Here is a 23,002-nt window from a genome sequence, read left to right on the forward strand (position 1 = left end):
TTTGCATCTGGCTTTTTTTCCTTCTCTTTTGCTAATCTGTAGATAAGAGTCAAAGCAAGTGCAGCACATCTCACATCTCTATAAAAGGTTGGAAGAACTCTGCAGAGAGCAAAGTGTGAAAGAACATCTCATAGATAAGCTAAACTTAAATGAATGAGTTAATTTACACTCCCCCTGCATTTTTTTTTCAAGTTTTGCAACTCTCTCTAAGTTAATTGAGGTGAAAATTAAATGACACCAGTCAGCAAATATTTTAAAGACCACCAAAATCAAGGAAGAGAAAGGAGGCACTCAGAAAAGGAGTTACTAAGAAACAGGAAAAATTCCGAGGGGTGAGTTAGAATCTGTGTCGAGAAAATTGCATCTTGCAATGGAGTAATAATCCAGACTGACTTTCAGGCAAGTTGTTTAACTTGATAAATTAAGGAATTAGTTAAAAATAAGTGTATATTATGGGTGAACAGGGACCATTCTGCACACTTCAGACCAGCTCACCAGCGACGTTCTTCAACTGGTTTTCTAAAACGTAATGAATTCTTGATGCTTAGTAGATTAATATTTATTGAGTGAATCAATGCTTAATTTATTAAAAAATTGCCTTCCTTGTATTTTAATATGATTTATTACTCATCAGTGCTTATTGCATTAATTAAAGATTGTGTTAATTTTGTGGAAGCGAACACGATCTGCTGCAGGTTTGCTGCGCTGAGGGGACTGTGCCTCTGGGTAGTGCCAACCATGGAAACTGCTGGAGGTGGGAAGCTGGGATGAGTCACCTCTTCCTGCCCTTGGGATTTCAGATAGCCAGCAAAGTGGAAAAGAGGATGCTGCCCCTCAAGGGTAGGACAGGATTATAGCAATAGCAATACTGTGATGATACAGGGAATGTTTCTGTTTGCCTCCTTCAAATTATGGCTGATGCTGTGGAATTCATTTTGGTATTTCTTATGGAATGTCTTTCTGTCAACGTAGGTGAAATCCAGCCTTATAGACATGGGAAACTGTCACCACTTTCCCAACCAGCAATGACAGTCATTGTGTTTCAGTGCTCAAACTGTAAGAAATTCTTGGGACAGTAGGTTGCCTGGAGATTGGGATGGTCCCAAGCATCTCAGCAGGGGCAGGTGTTTGAGAAGTGGAAAATTCCTAAAGGCAGAACAAAAAAAGCCAGACATCTTGTGAGCTGAGTCTTTCAAGAAATCTGTCAAAACAGGGAGAGGGTGATCCTGCTGGAGGGGGGCCACAGCTGCAATTTGCATCTCTCAGCACTGAAGAAAGAAGTGAATATATAAAGCCCCACAGCCATGATACTTCTGGTGAAATTATTTTATTAATGGGTGTGACATTTGTAATGTCTCTCTCTTTAAATTCAAATACCGCTGTTTTTATAGCTACTCATAAGTGAGTCTGTCTGTTTTTTAAAAAAAATCCATCTAGTTACTAGGCTGCTTGCATCCAGCTGAGCCCTGGAAACGGCAGAGAGCTAGTCCCTGAGATCTGAGAGCAGGCTGGAATTTCCGGAAAGTGGTCGGATCCATAATTAGGGTATTTTTGCATGTTTAAATGCACAATTCTGGAATGCACTTTGCTGTTTGCTCCTCTCCGGGGCTGGGGTGAGTGTGCACAAACTTCCCTCGACGAGCTAAATCGTAGAAACCTCTTCAAGGTCCAATGAAGGTCAGAGCAGAGAATTTTTTCCTCTCCTGGTCACCAGGCAAGCAGGGACCACTGTGCTCCAGCCTGGAGCGTTTGGGTGGAGCCAGTGCCAAGGACCTGGTGGCATTTCAAATCCCTCGCAGCAGTTAGGTGTTAGATGCAAAAGATCAGTGCTGCTCCACTTGAAGTCAGAGAAATAACTTGAGCTTAAAGTTCAGCGTATACACAGAGATTTCCCGGATCTGGAGTTAATTTGTTTTTTCCAAGGTCAGCCTGAAGGCAGCATCCAAATTGGAAAAAAAGTTAAAAACTGAATGTTTGACTTGTAATAATTTAACTTTATTTCCCATTTTGTTTAACCTCTCCTATATGCTTTTGTTTTCCTGACGTATCAAGTTAAGCTATTTAGGTTTTTATTTAATGTTTATTTTTACCCCATTTAATAGACTCAAGTCAGGACTGGGGGCCAGTCAGGCTGGATGCCTTTCTCTCTATTCCAAATCTTTGCATTTTGCAACTCTCTTTGATGCAGGATATTTATATTCCACCTTTTTTTTTTCCTAGTAGAGAAGCTTTCACGGAGTATAGGCTTTGGATATATATTTTCTGCTCTAGCTGTTCATTAGATATACAGCATTTGGAGTTCCAGTTGTGCTGAGAAATGTAAGCAAAGCTTTTGGCCCAGTGGGGGCTAAGCTCTGGCATTTCATAGCTTTGTACATATGAATCAGGATTAAGGTGCAGGATCTATATAAAATTTAGCTCATTAGGAGATGTTTCGTCTTACGGCTCCCACTGGGAAGGTGGGGCCTTTGCTTACACACAGTATTCCTCACTCTGCTTAACTGCTCCCTGGGTAAGGAGGGGGGTGAGCAGCCCCCTGCAGAGTAAGTACAGCAGTTCTTGTGCAGGGGACACAAAGCAGCAGCAGGGTATTCCTCTCCCTTTCACCATTACCCTGCACACCTGGAAAAAGACTTGGCACACACTGGCCTCGGTATTTTATACTAAAGCAAACGCAGCCGAGCACAGTGCTGAGGTCGTAATCAGGATGACTTACCGGAGTTAAGAGAACAAGGAGTACCTCTGAAAACAGACAATAGGACTTTTCTCACAAATGTGATTTGTGTTGTACCAGATTTAAGGGGCTGAAGGCCAGAAAGGCTTCAGAAAACGTGGGATTTTTCAGCCCGACACCCCACCTGGCTTCCCAGCAGGCCACGTTCCCATTGGGCACATAGCTCAAGTGTATTCAGTGGATGACCATGTCCATGCACTTCAGCCAGTGAAGCTTTACTACAGAGAAATTATGGGTTTGGAAGGGAGTTTCATCAGTCTTAATTTCCAAGGAAGAGCGTTCACAGTAGGGAATACCAAGTTGATGTTGCCTCCTCAAGGACTTTCAGCTGTCACACCGGGAATACAGTGAGTGCAGTGATGAGAATTAGATTAGAAGAAGATCAATAGGGCTGGCAATAAATGAAAGTAACACAGACATTATTGAGCAAATTAGGAGAGAGAAATTAAACTGGACAGTATAATCTTCAATACCAGCTAGACACACTACTGTTGGGCAAAATTAGGGAGACAACAGTAAGTTAGAAAGTGCTATGATGAAGAGGCATTAACAGTCTGTGAGATGGGGAAAGCCCTGCTTGTGATGGAAAGCTCTCAGCCCACAGAAAGGTGGAAGAGGATGATAATGGTCCAGAAGCATTTAAATCCATGGATTTAAGTGGTGGGCTGCAGAGAGATAACAGTGGGGAGATCACCTAAGACTGGGAACATGGAGCAGGCAGCAGCACTGGCTGCATGTTACAGGGAAAGGGAACCTCAGATGCACCCCACCATCACAAAGGCTTTGGTAGCATAGCTTGTTCCAGGCAGAAAATTTTCCTAACCTTCTAACAGTACAGGTTGGTTTGCCATGTGAAGTCTTGCAGGCCTTCCAGAAACACTCCTCTGTGTAAACTTGATTATTTGTCATAATAACTCCCTATATTTTTGCTGTCTGTACAGATATCCACTGATGATCAAGTCAGGCAAGCTTTTGGGGTGAGGGATATCCGGTGGCAATGAGATCCATGGGCTGACTGCACTCAGCATGAAAAGAAGCTTTCCTTTTATCACTCTTGAGTTTGTCTAGATACTCTTACATGTCTTTGAAAGGTTCACCCCAAGGCAATATAATTGTGTTTGATCACATACAGGCATTGAGTCAGTGATTGATATGAATAAAGAACTCAGAGTTGCTCGTCCTGGTTCCATGTCTTCATCCCTGTGGAATCAGAAATCACTTTTATAAATATATCGGTCCATCTGTGCTTCTAGCTATCCATTTCAAGTGTATGTTCCAAAAAAGAAATAGTAACACTTTATAAGTGCAAATAAAAACACATTAAAAGGACTGAGCAAGGGGTTTTTCTTCCTCATAAAGTGCATGTGGATCCCTTCCAAAAGAGTTACCGTGAGCCATGTAACTTGTAATTAATTCTGCTATAAATGTCAGAACACTTACTTTGCAGGTCTAAGCTGACCCACTAAAATTAGTCCCCTTTTAACAATTCCTTTTATAATTTGTTTTTCAGCAGAAACGACGGCTTGACCTCCTGACAATAACCAGCCCCGGTAAGTGAGCTCTGCCGCCCAGCTCTCTTCTCTTTTCTTAAAGAGATGGTTGTCTAAATGTGTTTTTCCCCCGTCTCTGACATGCAAAATGAAAAACACTGTTCCCCAGAAAATCTTTCATCTAATAACAAGTGACAGCTATATTGTGCTTGGCAAAGCCCCGGGCAGTTATCCGTTCACAGAGCTGCCTCTTCAGACCTTTACTCTATGAATTGGAGTGCTGATATTTCTTTAAGCCTCCTGGGGTTACAGTTAGTGGTATATCTGCAGGGCAGATGCCCTCAAATTCACAGTGTGTGTTCAAGTATCACGGAAATGCAAGCTTGAGTTTCCTTGGTGGCAAACATGAGCAGTTTGGGGAGTAAGGAGATGGTGGCCCTCTATGAGCGTGGTGGGAGGCAGGAGGACCAGGCTCAGGGCTGAGAACCCCAAAGTGCATCTGAAAATATTTAGGTAAAAGGAAAATGCTTTAAACTATTTGCTTTGTGGTGGCTTTTGTAGTTTGCCTCTTGAGGAGATAAACCAAAAATGTCTTCTATTGGGCAAGTGTTGGGCTCTTTGGCATTGTGAGTTTTGAAGTCTCACACTGTGGCTGAAATGCAGGTTGGTTCAGTAGTGCCCCTCTGTGATCTCAGCTCTTCAGGCTGGGTGGCTTTTCATTTGTTGCTATTTGTCTGGCTCACTTTCTTTCCATTAGCTGCTGCAGAAGTTTGCTGCCCACCAGGTTCAGATGTACACCCTGCTCCAACAGTGCCACATTTCGGTTAACTTTTTCAGTTTTTCAGATGTGTGTATGTATTAAGCTCTCAGGTTGGCTTTAACTGGGACTAATGAGTTCTGGCTTTAACTGGGAATAATGTGTTAGCGAAGTGAACAGGTGTTATGGGAAGTGAACAAAATGTGACACACATTTGCTTGGATAACAATTTTGCATCGATAATTGTTCTGACACTCTGAATGTAGATATAATCTGTGACATGGTTTCTCCTTCACTAACCTTGTTAAAATAATAAGAATTAAAATAAGGAGGAGGAACACTTTGTTGGGACAGATGTTTGAGGCTATTGGCAATTGCATCACATTTTTGCATGTTCACTTTTCATGCAGTTTGCAATTATGTTAATGTATGCTCAGGGCACTTGCTGATAAAAGCAACAATACAGCGTGATACAGCCATTGTCACTATTCTGACTGTAACTTCAAGGACAAACATGGCACATTTTTCATTTTCCATATCTTCAGCATTCCCTGTTTCTGGAGGAAAAAGAAAAAAGATCTCTAAAGGTCTTAATCATAAGACACACTCAGATCTTGGATAAGGGCACCAAAGTCCACAGTCACTTTTTTCAATAAGAGAAAAAGAGGGCTGAGGACCAGAATAACTTCATATGAAAGTTGTCTGTAAAACAAAGTTATAATACCTTCTTCATAATTTCCAGATGAATCACTGGAACAGTGAAAGAGTTGACTAGGTTGAGTTTGTGCATAGATGTCACAGTAAGTAGCTACAGCTTCATATCTCTCACTTTAATACAGCAACACAGCAATTAGTTGGAAGGACCTTCAATAACTGTAGGTAGACATACTGCACTAAAAGGGGGGAAAAGCTTTCCATAACATGTATTTTTTTCTGGAATGCGAGTTTTACCATTTGATATTTAACCAGAAATCTACAATATTGGGTATATAGGAAAAAAAATAATATTTGTTCCATGATTACATAATTGAGTGTATATAGTTTTGCTTTCGATAGAGGCATTTTCAAAAGAAGCTTGGTGCTGGATCAGGCCAAACTTACCAAAGAGCCTAAAGCTGAGATTTTTTAAAGAGGCTGAAAAAGTTAGGCACTTAATTCCTAGTAGGATTGGAAAATGTCAGCCTGTGGATTAAAGGGTCTAGTTTCAGCCCTACAAATACAAAAATAAAATAAAATAAATCATAGCCTTAGGGCTTTTATCTGTCTTTGGAGACTGCTACTTTAAAATGTTTCATTCTTTGAGTACTAGCTCTAAGATCTGACACTGACAGTCTGCTTTTACGAAGTCTTGATATCGGTTATGATGGCTGAGATCGGCCTTAATCACTGTCATCCCTTAATTTGCTGATTCAAATGAGGGACTGGGCTATTTGGTTGCACCTGTTAATCCTCTGGGACTTGTTTCTGTTCTCCACCTTGCCGCAGGCAGGCAGCCTTTGCTCCTGGTGGAGGTCACTCAGCCTTACTTAAAGTGGGAAAGTCCTCTGTGTCTCACAAGCAGTATTGGCTACCAAAACCCTATTGCTTGATTGTAAGAAAAGGCAAAGAACTTCAAAAGCAAAAGTGACCTCTGTGATTTGCACCTCTGTCATGATGAATATCATCTTTCTTTTTTGTGTGTGTGCGTGAAACTCTTGAACCAGATTTTGTACGTTTAGTCGAGAATTGATGGTGATTCCTTGCAAGTATTACAACGGCTCTTCTCCATGTGCCACTAAAACTATTTCCAAAAATTGATCAGCCAGTTAATAAGACTAATTTCAAGATAAAATAATGCCTTTAATATCAATTAAGGAGTGTTGAGAGACACAGACGTCAAAATGTTCAAAAGTGATTTTGTGGGATTAGAGAAACCTTACATCATCTCCTGGCAGTCACACTGTTCCCCATGGACGTGGCTGTTGCACTATTCCCCAGAAATCAGTGATGGGTCAGAAGCAGTGCCCATTTCTTGTTCCCTGAGTTTCCCCCTGCCCATGCTGTGCTGAACCCACACTGTGAGGGTGACCCACCACTGCCTCCTGCCTTGCTCCAGATGATTTCCAAACCCTGATCAATGCGTGTGTGGCCTTGTGAAACCTTGCTGAACAGTGCTGGACTTAAAAGCACGTTTATATGTTAAACTGAACAGGTATAGATCATTAATCTGTAATCTGGACTGAGAGAAATCTGGAAAAAAGTGGAGGGGGGGGAAGGAAGAAGCACAGATGCAGCTCCAACTACACAGTTTGTATGCAACATGCAGGGCTGACCTCTTCCAGCACCCCTAAGAGAACAGCTACAGGAAGCTCCACACCATGCCCCAAACTGGAGGAAGTCTTTGCTTTGCTTTGGATCTCCAGAAACAGCCAGACACAAATGATGCATAAGCTGGGAGCGAGCCAGACTCCCTCGTGCCCAAACACATTCCTTTGAAGTACCTGACACCCCTGTAAAATCTGGAGGGGAGTTCACTGCTCTGCCTTACTGCTGAGTAGCTGGAGGAATGTTAAGTTAAATTTATCAATGCTCTCGCCACACTCCTTTCTTCTTGCCCCTTGACACGTGAGGTACAATTAGAGTGCAGCGCCGGCACAGCTCGGGGTGCCGGAGTCAGCGCTGATGTGCGCAGTGGGGTGGGGGAAAGACGTTAAAAATTCATTAGGAGCTGGCAGGGACGTGCTGGCAGGGAGTGGGGCATAATGAGATTTAAGTTTTGGTAATTTAGATTTTCTTTAAACTTAGCTTTACCTCTGAATTTGATCCAAAACATTTCCTCAGTGCTATTCTAATTGTCTTCGGGGTTTAGGAGCAAAGCTTCAGGTGGTTCAATTCGGCCTTGTTGCACAAAGAAGATGAGGATCTGCCCTTAGTTTCTGCGTGATCATGTTCTAGTAGCACTTTGAACATGCACATATAATCACATCACATTTTTTTGTAACTGCTCAATAGTTGCAAATAAGATATCCCTGTTTCCATAGCTTTTCCATGGAGACAAAGCTTTCTGCTCTCCTGTGTTTATGATAATAACACAGCTTTCCAATTTCTCCTCTCAGTAAGGTAAGTTCCTCTCCCACTGAAGTATTTTTTAATTATTGATACCATAAATGGAAGTGTGTTGGAAACTATTGGCTTTGAAAATAGCTAACATGTGATATTATCCAAGAACCATCAGGAAAATTCTTTTGAAATTCTCTTTGATTCAGCCGTCCTCGGGGCTTTATCCTTCTCTACCAGTTTCTCTACTGCCAATTTAAAATAACATTCTCTTGAAATCAGTGCAATGTCAGGAGAAATTCATCAGCACCGTAGGTGCATGTTTCCCAGATGTATATAAACCTACTACATTTGGCAGCAGTAAATTGATTGCATTTAAAAAACCTGGGGTAGTTGAATATTCCGTAGTGCCCAGCTTGGCTACAGCATGGAATACAAAGCAATTTTTTTAAGTTTCTTTCAGCTCTGTTTTAAGTGCAATAAAGTAAGCGCTGACTCCATAATTCCTGCCTTTTGATTTACTCGGATTTTCCTGATGTGTAAACCACATCAGAGGTTTACATGCAGGGACAGAATAAGATATTCCTAATCTCTGTTGAGATTTGGTAAGAAATGTTAATGGCTCGTGTGCTTCCCCCTAATATTCAAGCTCTTACACTTTTAAACAGGGGGAAAAAAGCTTGATTTTAAAAGTATTTATCAGTCTGATCTATGTGGTGAAATAGTCTGCCCCCTTTAATATCATCAGTGCTGCATGCTCTAAAAATGTCTCCATTTCATTAATTTGTGATATACTGCTACCCTGAATTCTTTTAAGGTGGCTTTAGCTTCTGCCATACATATTTTACTGCTTTAAATTATAGATATAGGACTGTTGCCTGGTTAATTTCCTCTGGTTAGGAAAATATATTTCTGCTCTCCTGGCATTGCATAAAGTGATATGTGGGATTTGCTATATTTTTTAGCTGATTAAGTTTTGCATTTCTACATATTACTGCTTATGAGACCTCAAGTGAAACTACGTAAAGGAAGGAGAAGTTTTATAGTATATTTCAAAGTTTCATTTAACTATAAATTCCACCACTAAGCCCCGCTACAAGACTTTTCCATTACCTTCCTGGGTAGTCTGGCTATCAACTTCTTTCTAATTGAAGCATGAAAATAATATGAACTCAAAGTCATGAAGCTATAAGACAGGTATTAGTAGAAATGATACTGACTAATAAAATGTGACAGAAAGTTGTTTGCGGCCAAAACTCAGGTTTTTTTTGCTGGCCCTTATTAATTAACAGTACATTGATTTTGGTTTAAGTATGTGTCAAAGGATAGCATCAAAGTTTTTAAAGAGCCTTACATAACTACTGCTCATGTTAGTTAGGGATGCTTCACATACTAGTTTACTTGGAAAGGTGGCGGAGAAAAGAAATTACTTATCATTCCTGTAATAATTGAGTCTTTTAACACTCAGTGACAGATAGAGGTGAAATTATTTCCCATATCACTAAGACTGGGTGTTAATCCACCCATTTGCCCAAAATACTATAAGATAACTGGGGGGTCAGAACCTCATTTCTCAGCAAGGCAATAGACCCCAAATGGTTTGTCTGAACCCACTGTATAAGAATTTCCCTACCATACAAATAAAACATAAATGCTGAAGTCTCAGCTCAAAGTGAAATTCCCCCGTTGTCTGTCTTAGCTGAACCATAAAGCTGCAGGAAGAAGTTTGTTCCAGACTTGAGGAAACTTTAGTAAGATGATGTGCTAACAGAGAGCAGAGAGAAAATATGGACTTTTTTTTTCTTTTTTTTTTGGTGCCATTAGGATGGCTTCAGCTGTCCTGAGGCTAATTAGGAAATTTTACTATATCCAATTTCTCATCTTTACCGAATCTGAAGAGCTGTAAGAATTTCCATTTGCTGTGATAAGGAGAAGTAATATTGTTGCTTGTAATTACTCCTTCATGCAGATCAGTACCTTCCTAATTCTTACTTATACCTCTCCATTTGCCAGAAAAATAACTGCAGAGATGCCTCCTACTCACTGAATGGTGTAGCTGTTCCTACTGTCTTTTCCCTTCATTCATATGTCCCAAGAGAATAAGTCCTCCTTGATCTTTCTGCCTGTCCCCTGACCTATCCCAATTTGTCTCCCCAAACATCACCTACATCTATCTCAAATATCACAGTTTGGAGTTCTATTAAAACAACACTTTTTTGATTCAATAATGAAACCAGAATTTTTTACTCATTTAGTGGTAAAATATTTACTTGCAGTAAGGCTGTTTCATCCCCACCTTTGCATTTTAAAAAACTGACCTTTTTTTTGGATACATGTAGAATAAGTGATATTTGCAAAGTCGAAGTAAGACTGCAGAGAAGATATTCTAAAGGCTAATCCATTACTTTTGAAGAAAAATATCAAGCTTTTCCACAATCCCTTATTATTATTCTGGGTCACCATGGTGTTTCCATGCACCTTGGCATGTCCCTTTAATTGGATCCTTACATAGGAAGGTCCGGCATAGTTGCATTGAAAGCTGACATTTCTAACTAACTGACCTTTTCAGGCCCAGTGACACTCCTATAATGATTATCCTCTAGCATTGTTTGGACACAATACCACATACTTCACAGCACATAAAGAATATGTTCTTTGAGAACTATTCAAAATGCCCAATCTCAAGTTAGCAAAATGAGAAAATTGGGTGCAAACATTCATCAGAGTGTTATTGTGCAGGTATCGATTTGAATGCCCTTTCATTTCTCTGGGAAAAAGTGTTGTATTATAGAGCTCTAAATTAACTTCTGTTCTGTTTTTTTCCCCCCAGTAAGTATAAAAAGGTCAAATTCATTCATAAGGCTGAATAGATTTGCAGGATATAAGCAATAAGATAGCAATCAACCTTCAAATAACCTTTAAAGAGACAGTATCTTTTCTTATGAACAGTAATTGATCTGCTCATTAAGTCACTGTGCACTCTTTGGGGCTCACCTGGGCAAAAATGTGTAAGACCTGTGACGAAAGGACGTCAGCTACAGCAAAGCAGGAATAAATCCTCACTTGGAAATATAAATATTTTACGGGTTTCTGAGGGGTGTAAAGTTGAGGAGAGGATTGATATTGCAATGTGAATTCCTTGGCTTGCCTGTTATAAGGGTGAGTGAAAAAGACACAGAGAAGAGCTCGAAGTGTGAATTTGGTATTTGTGAGGATGACGATCACAGCGTGTTCATACATGCCTGAAACCTGGATACATCCTCGACTTCCCTGTTGAATTTAGTGGCTGGTGTGGGGGTGTGATCACTGCCTTTTGCCTCTGGTTGGTCTGTGTATGGGGGGGGTCTATGTATAGTTGGTATATATATAAGGGGTTGGTGTATGTACAGGGGAGCCCCTGCTGCATATCACACAGGGTTTGCCACCGCGTGTCCTTCTTCTTCTGTTCAAATAAGTCAGCAATTGCTTTCTTTGCACCATGAGGGCTCTCGGGGTGTGTGTGGGGGTTCATCATCTCTGCCTACACAGATGTAAAACCTGCATCCAGGTTGTTGCAGTGCTGTCTCCCCAGTGCAGCCTCCTGTCACCCTCACACGGTCCTGGACTGTGGCTCTGCAGCTCCTCTTGTGCAAGGGGGAGCTGCTAAAGGGCTGCTGGAAATTTCTCCAAGGAAGCTGTATTCAGCCAGAGACTCGCCTAAAGTGCTGGGATTGTCAATTTAAGATAGCAATCAGGAGATTAGTGTTCTGGCCATGTCCATATTTCATTTCTGCATGTAAATCCACGTTATGTTTTTAGCGTTATTTTTATGAATTGCACATAGGCTGAGGACTATCTGTGCATAATTGATTACAATGAGTTGTCTTGGTTTTTATCTTTGATCAGAATTTTCAGAGGCAGCAAGTATCCCAGGTGACAACGCTTTTTATGCAGTAAATGTTTGCACATGAGGCTTTCTGTTTTACTTCACAATGTGCAGAATGAGCATCTCGCTCATTTAGAGGGAGTGAAAATGAGCAATTCTGTGCACAGGTGTATTGTGCTCTTTCTCTTTTTGCATAAGCTCAGGGAAAACTTAAAATAGTAACTTTTTTTCTCGTTAAAAAAAAAATTTCTTGAGCATCAAATGTTTTTAGAAAGAATGGAAAGCATTCTTCCTTTTTAATGAAATTTTAATTTTCAAGGTCACCTGTATGGAAACAGCCTCTTCATATAAGCTTTTTTTTTTCTTTTGCTTAGTGACCTGAACAAGACTTAGTGAAAATCAGTGTATTAAATATCTAGAAGACAGCAGAGGGTTATATTGGCACTACAAAATGGAACACAGTGCAGAAATGCATGAGGCAGCAGAGACCTGAGCTGCAGAGCTGAGCTGCTCACAGCAGACTCACCAGTGTGAGTCCAGATGCCAACAAGCCCCGTTACCTGGGTGCTATGCCAGAGACAGATAAGCTCCGAGTCCTTTTCTTCACTGGCTTTAGGGTGCTGTCATTCCAGTGCTGAGGAATTGCACCTGGACCTAAATCTTGTCTTGTTACTTTTTTTTTACCCAGCCAGACCCGTGCAGGTAACTGTGCTTCAGGTATCTGTGCTTCATTTCTATTTTAGCAGCATCCATGTATCCCAGTCCACAGGGGTGTCATCGTGCTGGATGCAGTTTGACACCAAGATGCCCCTCAATATTTGGCATTTTAAGTAGAAAAAGCAAGGGCCAATGGGCAGGAAACATGGAAAGAGAATGTCAAAATAGAAGATTATTTTCATAGAACTGCATTTTGTTTTTGAGAAGCTGCCCACTACTATCTTTGTCACCTTCTAGACTCGTGTTTCTCTTTGCTACCCCTTTCCTCCAGTCTCTGATGTAACAAAAAATGGCAAAACAGTGATGAGTATACAGCTACAACGAGTGGGACTGAGTAATAGGGGAGCTGGAACTGCACAAAGGACTTTTTCTTAGCTCATTTGTTTCTAAGAATTGCCAGTGGGCTCATTTTTCTGGTATGCAGAACAACTTCTGTTAAAGGAATTAGCCAAGGTCACAGGGAAACCCACAAGAAAGGATAACCTAGAGCCTCTATTATTATTTTGAGCTTGTAACAAAGGAATTTTTAGTAGAGATTTGAATGGGGAAGGTGTGAGAGTTTTGTGAATTCAGACTGAAAGTGCAGCATAAGCCATGGTGGAAAAGTGACTTGTTCATCACACAGCTCAGTGCAGGATTGGAGGGAGTTATTTGAGATGCTGCTAAATGTGATAACGTGAGCACTGTTAGGCAGTAGTATCACTGCAGTGTCCTTAAAAAGCAGGTTAAAGGAAGGTGAAATACTGTTTTAACACCACGGTCTGCTCCTGGTGTTGCAGCTGCTGTGGTGTCTGCACAAGGCCCTGCACTGGACCATGCAGCGGCTGTGAGTCCCAGGACGGAGAGTGCTGCCAGAGGAGCAAGGCTGGGGAGGGGAAGGGGCGCAAGGCAGCGAGGGATAAGGTCTGCAGTGGGGCCTGAGGAGGGCAACATAAACCAGAAAGTTGTTTTTGCTGGGCCATACAAATCAAAATGAAAATAAGTGTGTTCAAAATACCTGGGAGATGGCAGGAGATTGTATTATTCTTGACGCTTTATTATATTACCTGCCCTGTTACACAGCTGCATCCCTTGTCCTTATCCTCTGTGGAGTACTAGAAGAAAGGAAGGATTTTCTGTAGAGACCCTGATTTTTCTGCCCATCCTTCTGGGAGCCTCAGAGGAGTGCAAAATCCTGCCATGCTGCTGCCGTCCCCTGTGCTGAACCGACCTCCCAGCCATTCCTTCCGGGGACTGTGAGGGTGTGGGGCCCATGGCTGGATGTAAAGGGAATCCTCACTTATTCCTTCTGCACATTTGCTTTGGGATCTGATCCAGAGCACTTAAGTTGCTGCTGACTTGGACCAAACCCCTAATTGTTGTCAAAGGTTGAACAAACCTGACAGCCAAGAGCAACTTCATGTGATCCTGAGGTAAACCCCCTCATTCCAGCGGGTGGGCTCGAGTTTTGCTATCCAAGCACTCAGATAGCTTTCTACACACTGGAAAATTTTCCTAAGTGGTCTGATTTAGGTACCTGGGGCAGCTGCTTTGGGCTGGACCACCGGCGGCAGCACAGCCAAGCAAGGTGTTCCCATCCCTCTGCCCTCCTGCCCCCGGCCACAGGGGCCACCTCTGCCACAGAGTTGGCTTTCCCACCGGATGCGTGGCCACTTGTGGCATCCCAACAAACCCCCCTGGAAGCAGGAGCCGTGGTGCTGTGTGTGCCTGTGCCCAGCACGAGCAGGGATGCTATATAACAGTGCTGCTGCTAATAAATATAAACCGTATAGATGTCAGGTTGCCCTGGGAATGTATTCCCGCCACAAAGTGGGCGGCTCTGCCGCGGTGCTCAGGAATTAACTGCGGGAGTATTACTCTCTTAAGGCCTTGTGTTATAGTTCTGTTTTCTTCACCTTTAACCCCACAATGGATTATGACCATACTTTCTCTTATAACTAAATGCTCTTCTGTCCTCTGACAAAACAGATTTGTGTCTTTTCATAGCTTTCTGTAGAGGGCTAATAATACATGGGAAAGCTTTACTGCCCACAGGAGACTTTGCCTGGCCGTAATAATAAGAAATGCTGTTGAAAAGTCATGATCAATGTTAATTCAGTTATTTTTCATTTTCTCTTTTTTATAATGAAATCTTCTACTTTGTGCATTTTATCCAATGCTACCCCATGAATTGCTCATTGGAGAGAGGGGTCATTGGTTATAAAAATGAGTTCTTATTGTTTGTCCTCATATGAAAATAACTACAATATTTTAAAATGATGGATTTGAGGGAGAAAAAAAAAAAGCGGAATCTTGGATGTACAAAAGATGTAAATATTGTTTTTCAGGTTTTATGGTTCCCAGATGCCTCCTCTAATTGCATAGCTAGCCCTGAGTTTATTAAGTTATTTTCCAGAGTCAAACTCATTTGTAAACATGTCAGAATAAAAACTAAATTTAAAAAACAAAACCTTTGGATTAGAATTCTGGAGTGATAAACAAACTAATTTAGAATGTATTTGCATGTAATTTACATGTGCCAAAATAGGATTGCATGTGGTGTGTAAATACAGGTCTTGAATCTATTTAACATTACAAAATAGCAGAGGAGAAATTAATTGTAGCTTAAAAAGAAAGGTTAAAATAATAAAAAGATGGCTTAAAATGGCCCATGTTTGAATGTGATTCAATGTGCAGAAACTGGTAAGGAGAGATAAGCACGCAGAGAAAGCTGTAAATTCTAGCAGCAACATCTGTAGTAGTTAGAATACTATGTTTTATAGCAATTCCTTACCTCCCCCCACGGACATTACTATGGCATGCAGTATATTTATTATTCACTTTCTACAAGAGATGTTTTCCTAGCACAGCCTTAAAAAGAAGGTCTGTTTCCTTTCTTTTAATGTTCCCAAATTCGAAGATGACGCTGTCAGCTTCCATTTGAAGCATCTTGGCTGGTTTGGCCGGTGTGCTTTGGCTCAAGATAACAAGTTATAATTACCCAGGTTATTACAGTGGCACCAGAGGATCCATCAGCAGGTAAATCCTCCACTTTTCTAGGTGCAGTCTCCATCTGGAGAAGACCTGTTGGTTCCAGCCTGCGAGTCTTCCAACCTGAGTAGACAAGGCAGCCATGGGGAGGGAGGAAAAGGCTGGACAAGCCAGTGGGCAGCGATGGTGATGGGACTTGTGGAGTGAGGGGACACTCAGGAAGGAACAGGCTTGTGGAGCAATGACCACATGGCGCTGCCAAAGTCTTGTCAGGAGTGTCACAGGTGCTCAGGGTGCAACAAGTCATGACACTTCTTTTGCTGTGCCTGCTGGAAGGAGGCTCTGACTGAATCCCCCAGCTTGCACTGGGAAGGATGTTACAAATCCTCTAGTTTCAGCCCCCTGCCACGTGCAGGGATGCCAGCTGCTAACTAGATCAGGTCTCCCAGGCCCCCCTGTGTGTCAAGAGTCAGGGTGGAGGATGGGATACCATCTACACCTGCTGTTTGGGAAATGTGCAGGACAGAGGGAATATCATTTGTGGAGATCTGCAGCAGAAGGAGTGACATCAGCCATGAGAGTTAGTTAGCTGGGTTTGCTTTGGCCACTTGGCTTCTGCTCCTGCTGTCAGTGCTGAAACACATCCGTGTTCTGGGCCTTGGGATTAAAGCAGCCATGGTTTTGAGGGAAGAGGAAATGCTCTTTGGAGAGGAAGGGATTGAGTAAATGCAAATGTAAGGACTGAATTTAGTAGTACTGAAATGCATTGCTGGAGTTATGGGGGAAAGAATGCTTTAGTTAGTAGTTAAAAAAAAATATATAATGCATGTTTTCAGGCTTGTCTTCAAATACCATGGAATATCCTTTTCTATATTCACAGCCTAGCAGCCCAGAGTTTAAAAGTGGCAGCAAAGTAGTCCTGCAATCCTTGCTGTAACAGGGTCTTTAAAGCTCATCGATGTTGAATCTCACTTTTTTTTTTCAGACTTTGCTGAGAATAAGTAGAGATGTAAGGATTTCCCCTCTGAATCATGTGATTTTTTTTCTACACTGGCTTAATTTCATATATTTTATTTATTTTTAGACAAAGAGTAAGAATAAGATAAAAAAGAGTAGAGTGGGGAAAAGCAGATTTCTTGGGATAGGGGCAGAGCTTTCTGGTATATTTGCTACTCAGCATTTTGTTTGAGTACCATGGAAGAATATTATCATGGAGGACCAGATGTCAGGAAGCTTTCCGTACATTTTTCAGGTCATAATACTTCTATTTCAATGTGCAGATAAATGTTTCTAAATATTTTCTTGTACTTCTTATCATTTCATCTCTGGAAGAAATTAATTGTAGCTGTAAGAAAAGGGGTTTATTTCCCACTTGGCTATGAGCCATTTTGTATATCTGCTTTAAATGTTAATTATTAATTAGGATATAATCTATTTAAATCTCTTTAGCTGTCCATTTCTTCCAGAGAAGGCAGCTGGATGAAACAAGAAACACGCATCATTATAAAGATGATAAATTAGACTCTTATCCCAGGAGAAGACAGTTTCTCAACACCATGGTTGAGATATACCAGGGGTGGGGTGGAGGTGCCCCCAGGTCCCACACACCTGATGCTTCAGATCCAGAGTGAGGATACGAAGATGGCTTTTATAACTAAATTATTGTTAGTAAAGGAGCATCATTCCCATAACTTCCATTCTACCAGAGTTAGTGCTGCTGGTGAATGGACTTGGTGGGAGGTTGAGTGTTTTTGAGTTGCATTTGAAAGTCAGGAGTGAGAAAAACAATAGCAGGTGATATTAGGAAAAAATTCCAACAAGTAATAAAAAAAGCTTTTGCAGGTATCCCAAGTGAAGCAGATCCCTTACATGAGAATCAGTGAAGCTGCAGCACTGGTATGTCCTGCAAAATCTGCCAACTGAATTTGCAATTTTGGGAGAGGGGAGTGGGAGTTATGTATCTTTATACAAATGAATGGCTTTTTGACAGAAAACATGTCGTGGCTGCCTTTATCCACTGAGTCCTGAAGATGAAATGTGAGGCTGGCAATTAGCACCAATGACCAGCTGTGAAAACAGGAGTTTCTCTCATTTCTTTTAATTATATTTTTGTTCAAATATTTACATATTTTATCTCTTATTTATTGCAAACTTTATTATCAACAGCAAAGGAGACACTTAGGATTAAAATTTTGTATATTTGTGTATTTAGGTCTTTATTTGCCAAGTTAAATGCAAAACAGAGCCCTTGTTTATATGAACAGTATCTATATGGATTTATCTATATGAACAGTCAAAAACCTGGGCATTAGGTTGCACAGCTCATCAGTGTAGCTTCAAACCTCACCCAGCAAACAGCTGAATGACTTTGGAAATCTGCAGTGTGTTCCTGAAGCTTTAAGTGATACCATTGTGTTGTCTGATGCAGCTTAGTGGTTCACAGATCAGTGGCTGTTAAAGCCAGAACATCTTCTCCTGTATTTTAGCTGGTCTGTTCATAGATCATCAGTTCCAGAAAGAAACGCTGTGTCTATGCTGATATTACCTTCAAAAAAATCCCTCCCTGGAGCACGGACACAGCCCAGTTCAGATGCAGGTGCAGATGCTGTAGAGGTCAGTTACAAACATCTTTGTGGTGCTGACAATAATATGCCTTTTTTTTTTATAATTATTGTAACCAAAATTATCCTGTGCTGTTGTGACATTGCTAAGAAATAAAGAGAAGACAAACACAACTGAACTTTTGTTCTGGCCAGGACTTGGGCAGGCAGCTTGGGCAGATGGTCCATTAAGGATCCAGAGCCAGAATACTTGCATATTCCTGATTTCCTTAAAATGTGGATGGCAAGAGTGATGTTCAGCTGTGATGGACTTCTTGGACAATGAAATCCAGAAAGCAAGTAATTGCTCCCAGGATTATATTTCATTATAGAGTAGCTAAAAGTTCCTTAAGATAAATGGATGCAATGCCCCAAATTTCAAAGCAGTAGGATTGACTGAGGGGCTTTTACCCCTCAGAAGTGAAGTCCTAGAATCACTGCAAATGTCTGCTCAGAGCACAAAAGCAGTAAAAACGCAGAGTGTTTGAGAATATCAGGAAAACTAAAGAATAAATTAGATGTAACAATGCACTGCTCACAAAATAGGTGGTAGAGATAGCAGAGGTACTCTGAAAGACAATGAGCTTGATCAGTAAAATGACTTCATCTGAAAAGAAATCAAGTAGAACTGTGATGTTTTTCTGTAGGATCTGCCACTAGTGTAAATGGAGCTTGAACTGAGTTTCTAAAGTTCATGGTTTGGGTTTTTTTTTAGTTAAAAATGCTGCAGCCACTGCTGCATAACTGTATTTTGAACCACATGATGATGGATAAATACAGCAATAAATACAAGTTACTACTGGCCCAAGGATCATAACAAATTTATACTCATTAAAGGTGAAGAGAAGGTGATTGCAACCTGGTACTATGGTGTGCTTGAGAAGGACTAAATTCCTACAGCTGTAGAAATTTCTTAGCAAATATTTCAACAGAAAATATTTTTCTGTTCTTTTTCTGTGGTATTTACTTTTTTTTTTATTAATAAGAAAAATTGTGTATCTCCAAAGCCACATCCCTTGACATGAAAGAAAACAAATTTAGCTAAAAATCTATTCTAGTTCAGTGATACAATGAAGAAAGCATTTTAAATTATTAGCAAATATTTAGCCTTAGTGGGACTAGGGAACATAAATAGCTTTCAAGTATAAATAGAAGAAAGAGGAAAAAAAGTTAAAAGGAAGACATGAAGGAAAAATCCATGTGGGAAAAACTAAAAGTTTTAGTTTAGTATATTTGTTGGGATGTCTTTTATTTTAAATACACTGCAGCTCTGCAAGTTTTAGTTCATAATGATGATGCAGAAAAGGCAGATGTGCATATTAAGAATTTCTTTTCGTTTCTGTCACCTTGGGATGAAATGCTTCCAAGTCTGGTAATAACTGAAAAGGATGTTGTTAGGGATAAACACTCCTAAATCAGGAGGCTGAGGCAGACACCTCTTGTACAAGAGTCCTAGAAGAGCAGGGACCACCTCAGACCCAAAGCTATTGTAAATGACCGTGCCTTGGAACATGGGGAGATGCCATTTCATTGTGCAAATACTCAAAAAGGCAACTCGTGACTCAGGTTAGCACAGACTGGTATTTTGACAACAACCCCCAGGAAACTAATTACAAGACTGATGGAGGTTTAGTTAGCAAAAGTTAAACACTGATTAAAGGCAGCCAGTGTTTCATGAGGAAGAGGATTTGTCAAACAATTCGTTTTGGCCTTTGAGTATGTTGTAAATTTGGTTGATAAAGTTAGCTGTGTAATCTTTTTAAGGTGTTTGATTTAGTACCTTGCAACTTCTTAAAAATATAGAATGTATCCAATAGGTTAAAGATCAGCCAACTGACATGTCTCACAAATCACTCATCATGGGGGGACCTCACTTGAATAAGGCTCTTTTTAATGGGTTTCTTTGCACGGTAGTGGGTCCAATGCGATTTCTAATGATGATTTGTTGGTGACTAAAACATCACTGTTGAGTGGTAAAGAAAGATGTAGAGAGGTTAGTCATGGAGTGCAACCTTGATCTCCTGGTGGGCTGGATCCAGTCACACAATATGCATTTCAGTATAGAAAAACCCTTAGATTTCTGCTTCTTAAAGCCAGGAATGCAGCTGAAGCCTGTTTAATGAAACAATATTGACTGAAAGAATTTGGGGTTATGTTTGTCTAGTAATTAAGTTGAATGAAGCCTGGAAAGGTATATACTCAAACCAATTATTATTATTTTTTGGGAGTATACAGAATATACACCGAGACTTAGAGTGGATCAGAATGTCAAAACTATATCTCAAACTACTTTATACCTCAACATGTGCTATTCTAGTATCCACTTACAAGGAAAAGTGGGTGGCAACAGGCAACATGCTTTTATACAGCATGATATGGACTTTAAAGCCCAGTATTTACAGTAATATTAACTGCCCTGGATGGTGCATGAGCTGGACTGCTATTCTCCCAGGCTGGCTGAAATTATATGAATTTTCTTACTATGGAGGGATGAAATAATTGCTTGCCTGGGTTTAGATTCAAGCAGGTAAATAATTTACAGCTTTGTTTTGCTCTGAATCTCTATATAATGCTCAGACACTGTTGAAACAGGCAGAGCATCAGAGATTTCTTGGAAGATCTGCCCTTTAGTCAGAGGAGATAAACATATCTGAGTGTTACCAGGGTGTGATCAAAGTGGAGAGTTATGCTAGTGGGAAGCAGTGGAGTTAGAAAAGCTACAAAGGAGAAGTGGTAACAGTCAGAGCTTAATAGAATATGTGAAGTTTTGGAATAGAGTCTGTGTAATTTTAACACAAGAGCAGAGCTCACAAGTCAGCTCTCAAATGCTCAGAGCATCTTTTCCTGATTTCTAGGTGACCAATTAAACCATTTAAACTGGTAAAAAATATTTCATACTATGTTAAGTGAGAAAGACATAGACAAGAGAACATGGGTGTAAAGCACAATAATTTGTCTGCTGAAGTTACTGTGAAGTTAATAATGCTACATGGCCAAATGAGAAGATACTTATAAACCCAAAAATGGCTGGATCAGGCACAGCATTGAGCAGTCTACCAAAAATGACATTTCTGTTGTACTTCCCTCCTTTTCCACGTTGAACAAAGTGTCCATTGTGATGAACTACCCCTGGAAGTTTTTGGGCTACATTGCAATGTCCCAGAAAAGAAAAAAGCTGTTGGAAGCATGCAGAATAAAGAGCAAACAGAGCAGACCTGCTTCTAAGACAAACCATATTACTCATATTTCAGACGTGGAACACTGACAGTGTCTCACAGAAGTTAAAGATCAAACTAGAAGTGGGGAGCTTGCGTCGCTAAACTAATAACGTGGAAGAAAAACAGCCTGCATGGAGTTGAAGGTTACTTTGCCACTTACCTCTCTGTTTGTGTGGTTGGAAGTTTGTGTTTCCCCCTAACAAGGGGAAGAATTTAATGGCTTTATATTATTTGGAGTGCAGTGAGTGCCTGCAGGCTTGCTTGATGAGCAAAGTGACATCCTGAGGAAACGTACAGCAAATTGCAAACAAAATCCTTATTACTAGTGGCAGTTACCTCCTGGAGTAGGATTGATTTGAAATCCCTGTAAGGATAGTGCTCTTCTCGCTCAGCCAACTTGACAAATAAAAGCGTTCCTTAGGAGTTCATATTCAAGTTGTGATGGAGGTAATAGAATTTAACTTTCAGATTCGAAACAATTAAAGCAAGGTACTGAATGTCACTGTGCCTGAGAGACTTACTTAAAAAGTTACACATAGAGCCCTTTTCTATTGCAAATGCAATAAAAAAGCTGCCTTTTTTTTGGGCATATCCTTAGAGTGGGTATGAAGAGCAACTGGGATTTAAGGATTCGAGATGCTCCCAAAGAATGAGAGCATTCACTGTGGGGATCCATGTTTTTTCTCAGCTCAGAAACCCAGAAAATCATTTTGATCCATGCTCTGCCATACTCTTGAATGTGATGGGGAGAATGTTGAAATAGTCTGGACTATTTGACAACACGAATGTGAAGCAGCAGACATGGTACTTTGCAAAATGGTTTTTTTTTTTTAGAAAAAAAAAGTCATATGTAAGCAGTTCCTTGACAGGAATCAAAACAATCTGCAGTATTTGTTTTATTTCCCATCAGCCACTACTTATGTCACTGCAACAAGAAGTGAAAAGTACCAAAATGTTCATTCCTCTTTGCCCTATGCAACTAAAATATCTGAAAACATTTACTTTCATCGTGGAAAGAAGCTCTGGAGTGGAGACAATTGAGATAAATACTCGGATCTAATCCCAGCTCCTGTTGCTCAAGCTGTGTTTAGATTAGCAAATTGTATGGACTGACAGAAGTGGATTTTTGGAGGAGAACATTTGGCACTGAAGACATATCACACCAAATCTGTGCATTCCTGAGGTTTTTACGTTGGATCAGCTCCGGTCTGCTCCCGTGGCTTGAATGCCTGTTGGTGGCTGGAGCACTTGGAGCACACCTTCTAATTTCACTTCATCCAAGGGGAATCCATTCTGTGTGCTCCAGGATTGCTCCATGATGTGAACCAAAGCATAAGGAGCACAGACACTCAGGAGACTGGCTTCAAAACTTAAAATGCTTTTGCGTGTCATATGGAGGAAAGAAATGTTTCATTAACTTACTGGTTTTGAAACATGTTTCTCCCAAATTCTTTTTAACTCAGGGCACCACCAAAATGCACTCAATTTGAATTGGTTTTGGTATTGTTTAATTTAGTGAGAGAAAACCTGCTGTTAACAAAGTAAAATAACAGCTCTTAAAATAATGCATCACGTGGAAAGGCAAGCATCTAAGTATTTGCTGGTTTATGTTTTG

At 40.6% G+C, this 23,002-nt stretch overlaps 1 protein-coding gene across 2 annotated transcripts in view; it reads left to right on the top strand.

Moving 5' to 3' along the window:
* The window catches only part of BEND5 (BEN domain containing 5), a 911,380-nt gene that overhangs the window by 476,670 nt on the left and 411,708 nt on the right, over positions 1 to 23,002 (top strand). For both annotated transcript variants that reach the window (XM_027683052.1, XM_027683053.1), the window contains exon 6: positions 4,245 to 4,284. In XM_027683052.1, coding sequence (XP_027538853.1) covers positions 4,245 to 4,284 — 40 coding nt within the window. The remainder of the gene's footprint in view (positions 1 to 4,244; positions 4,285 to 23,002) is intronic.

The sequence above is a fragment of the Neopelma chrysocephalum genome, unplaced genomic scaffold (assembly GCF_003984885.1).
Source record: "Neopelma chrysocephalum unplaced genomic scaffold, ASM398488v2 Primary Assembly neopelma1_64, whole genome shotgun sequence".
In the NCBI taxonomy this organism is placed as follows: domain Eukaryota; kingdom Metazoa; phylum Chordata; class Aves; order Passeriformes; family Pipridae; genus Neopelma; species Neopelma chrysocephalum.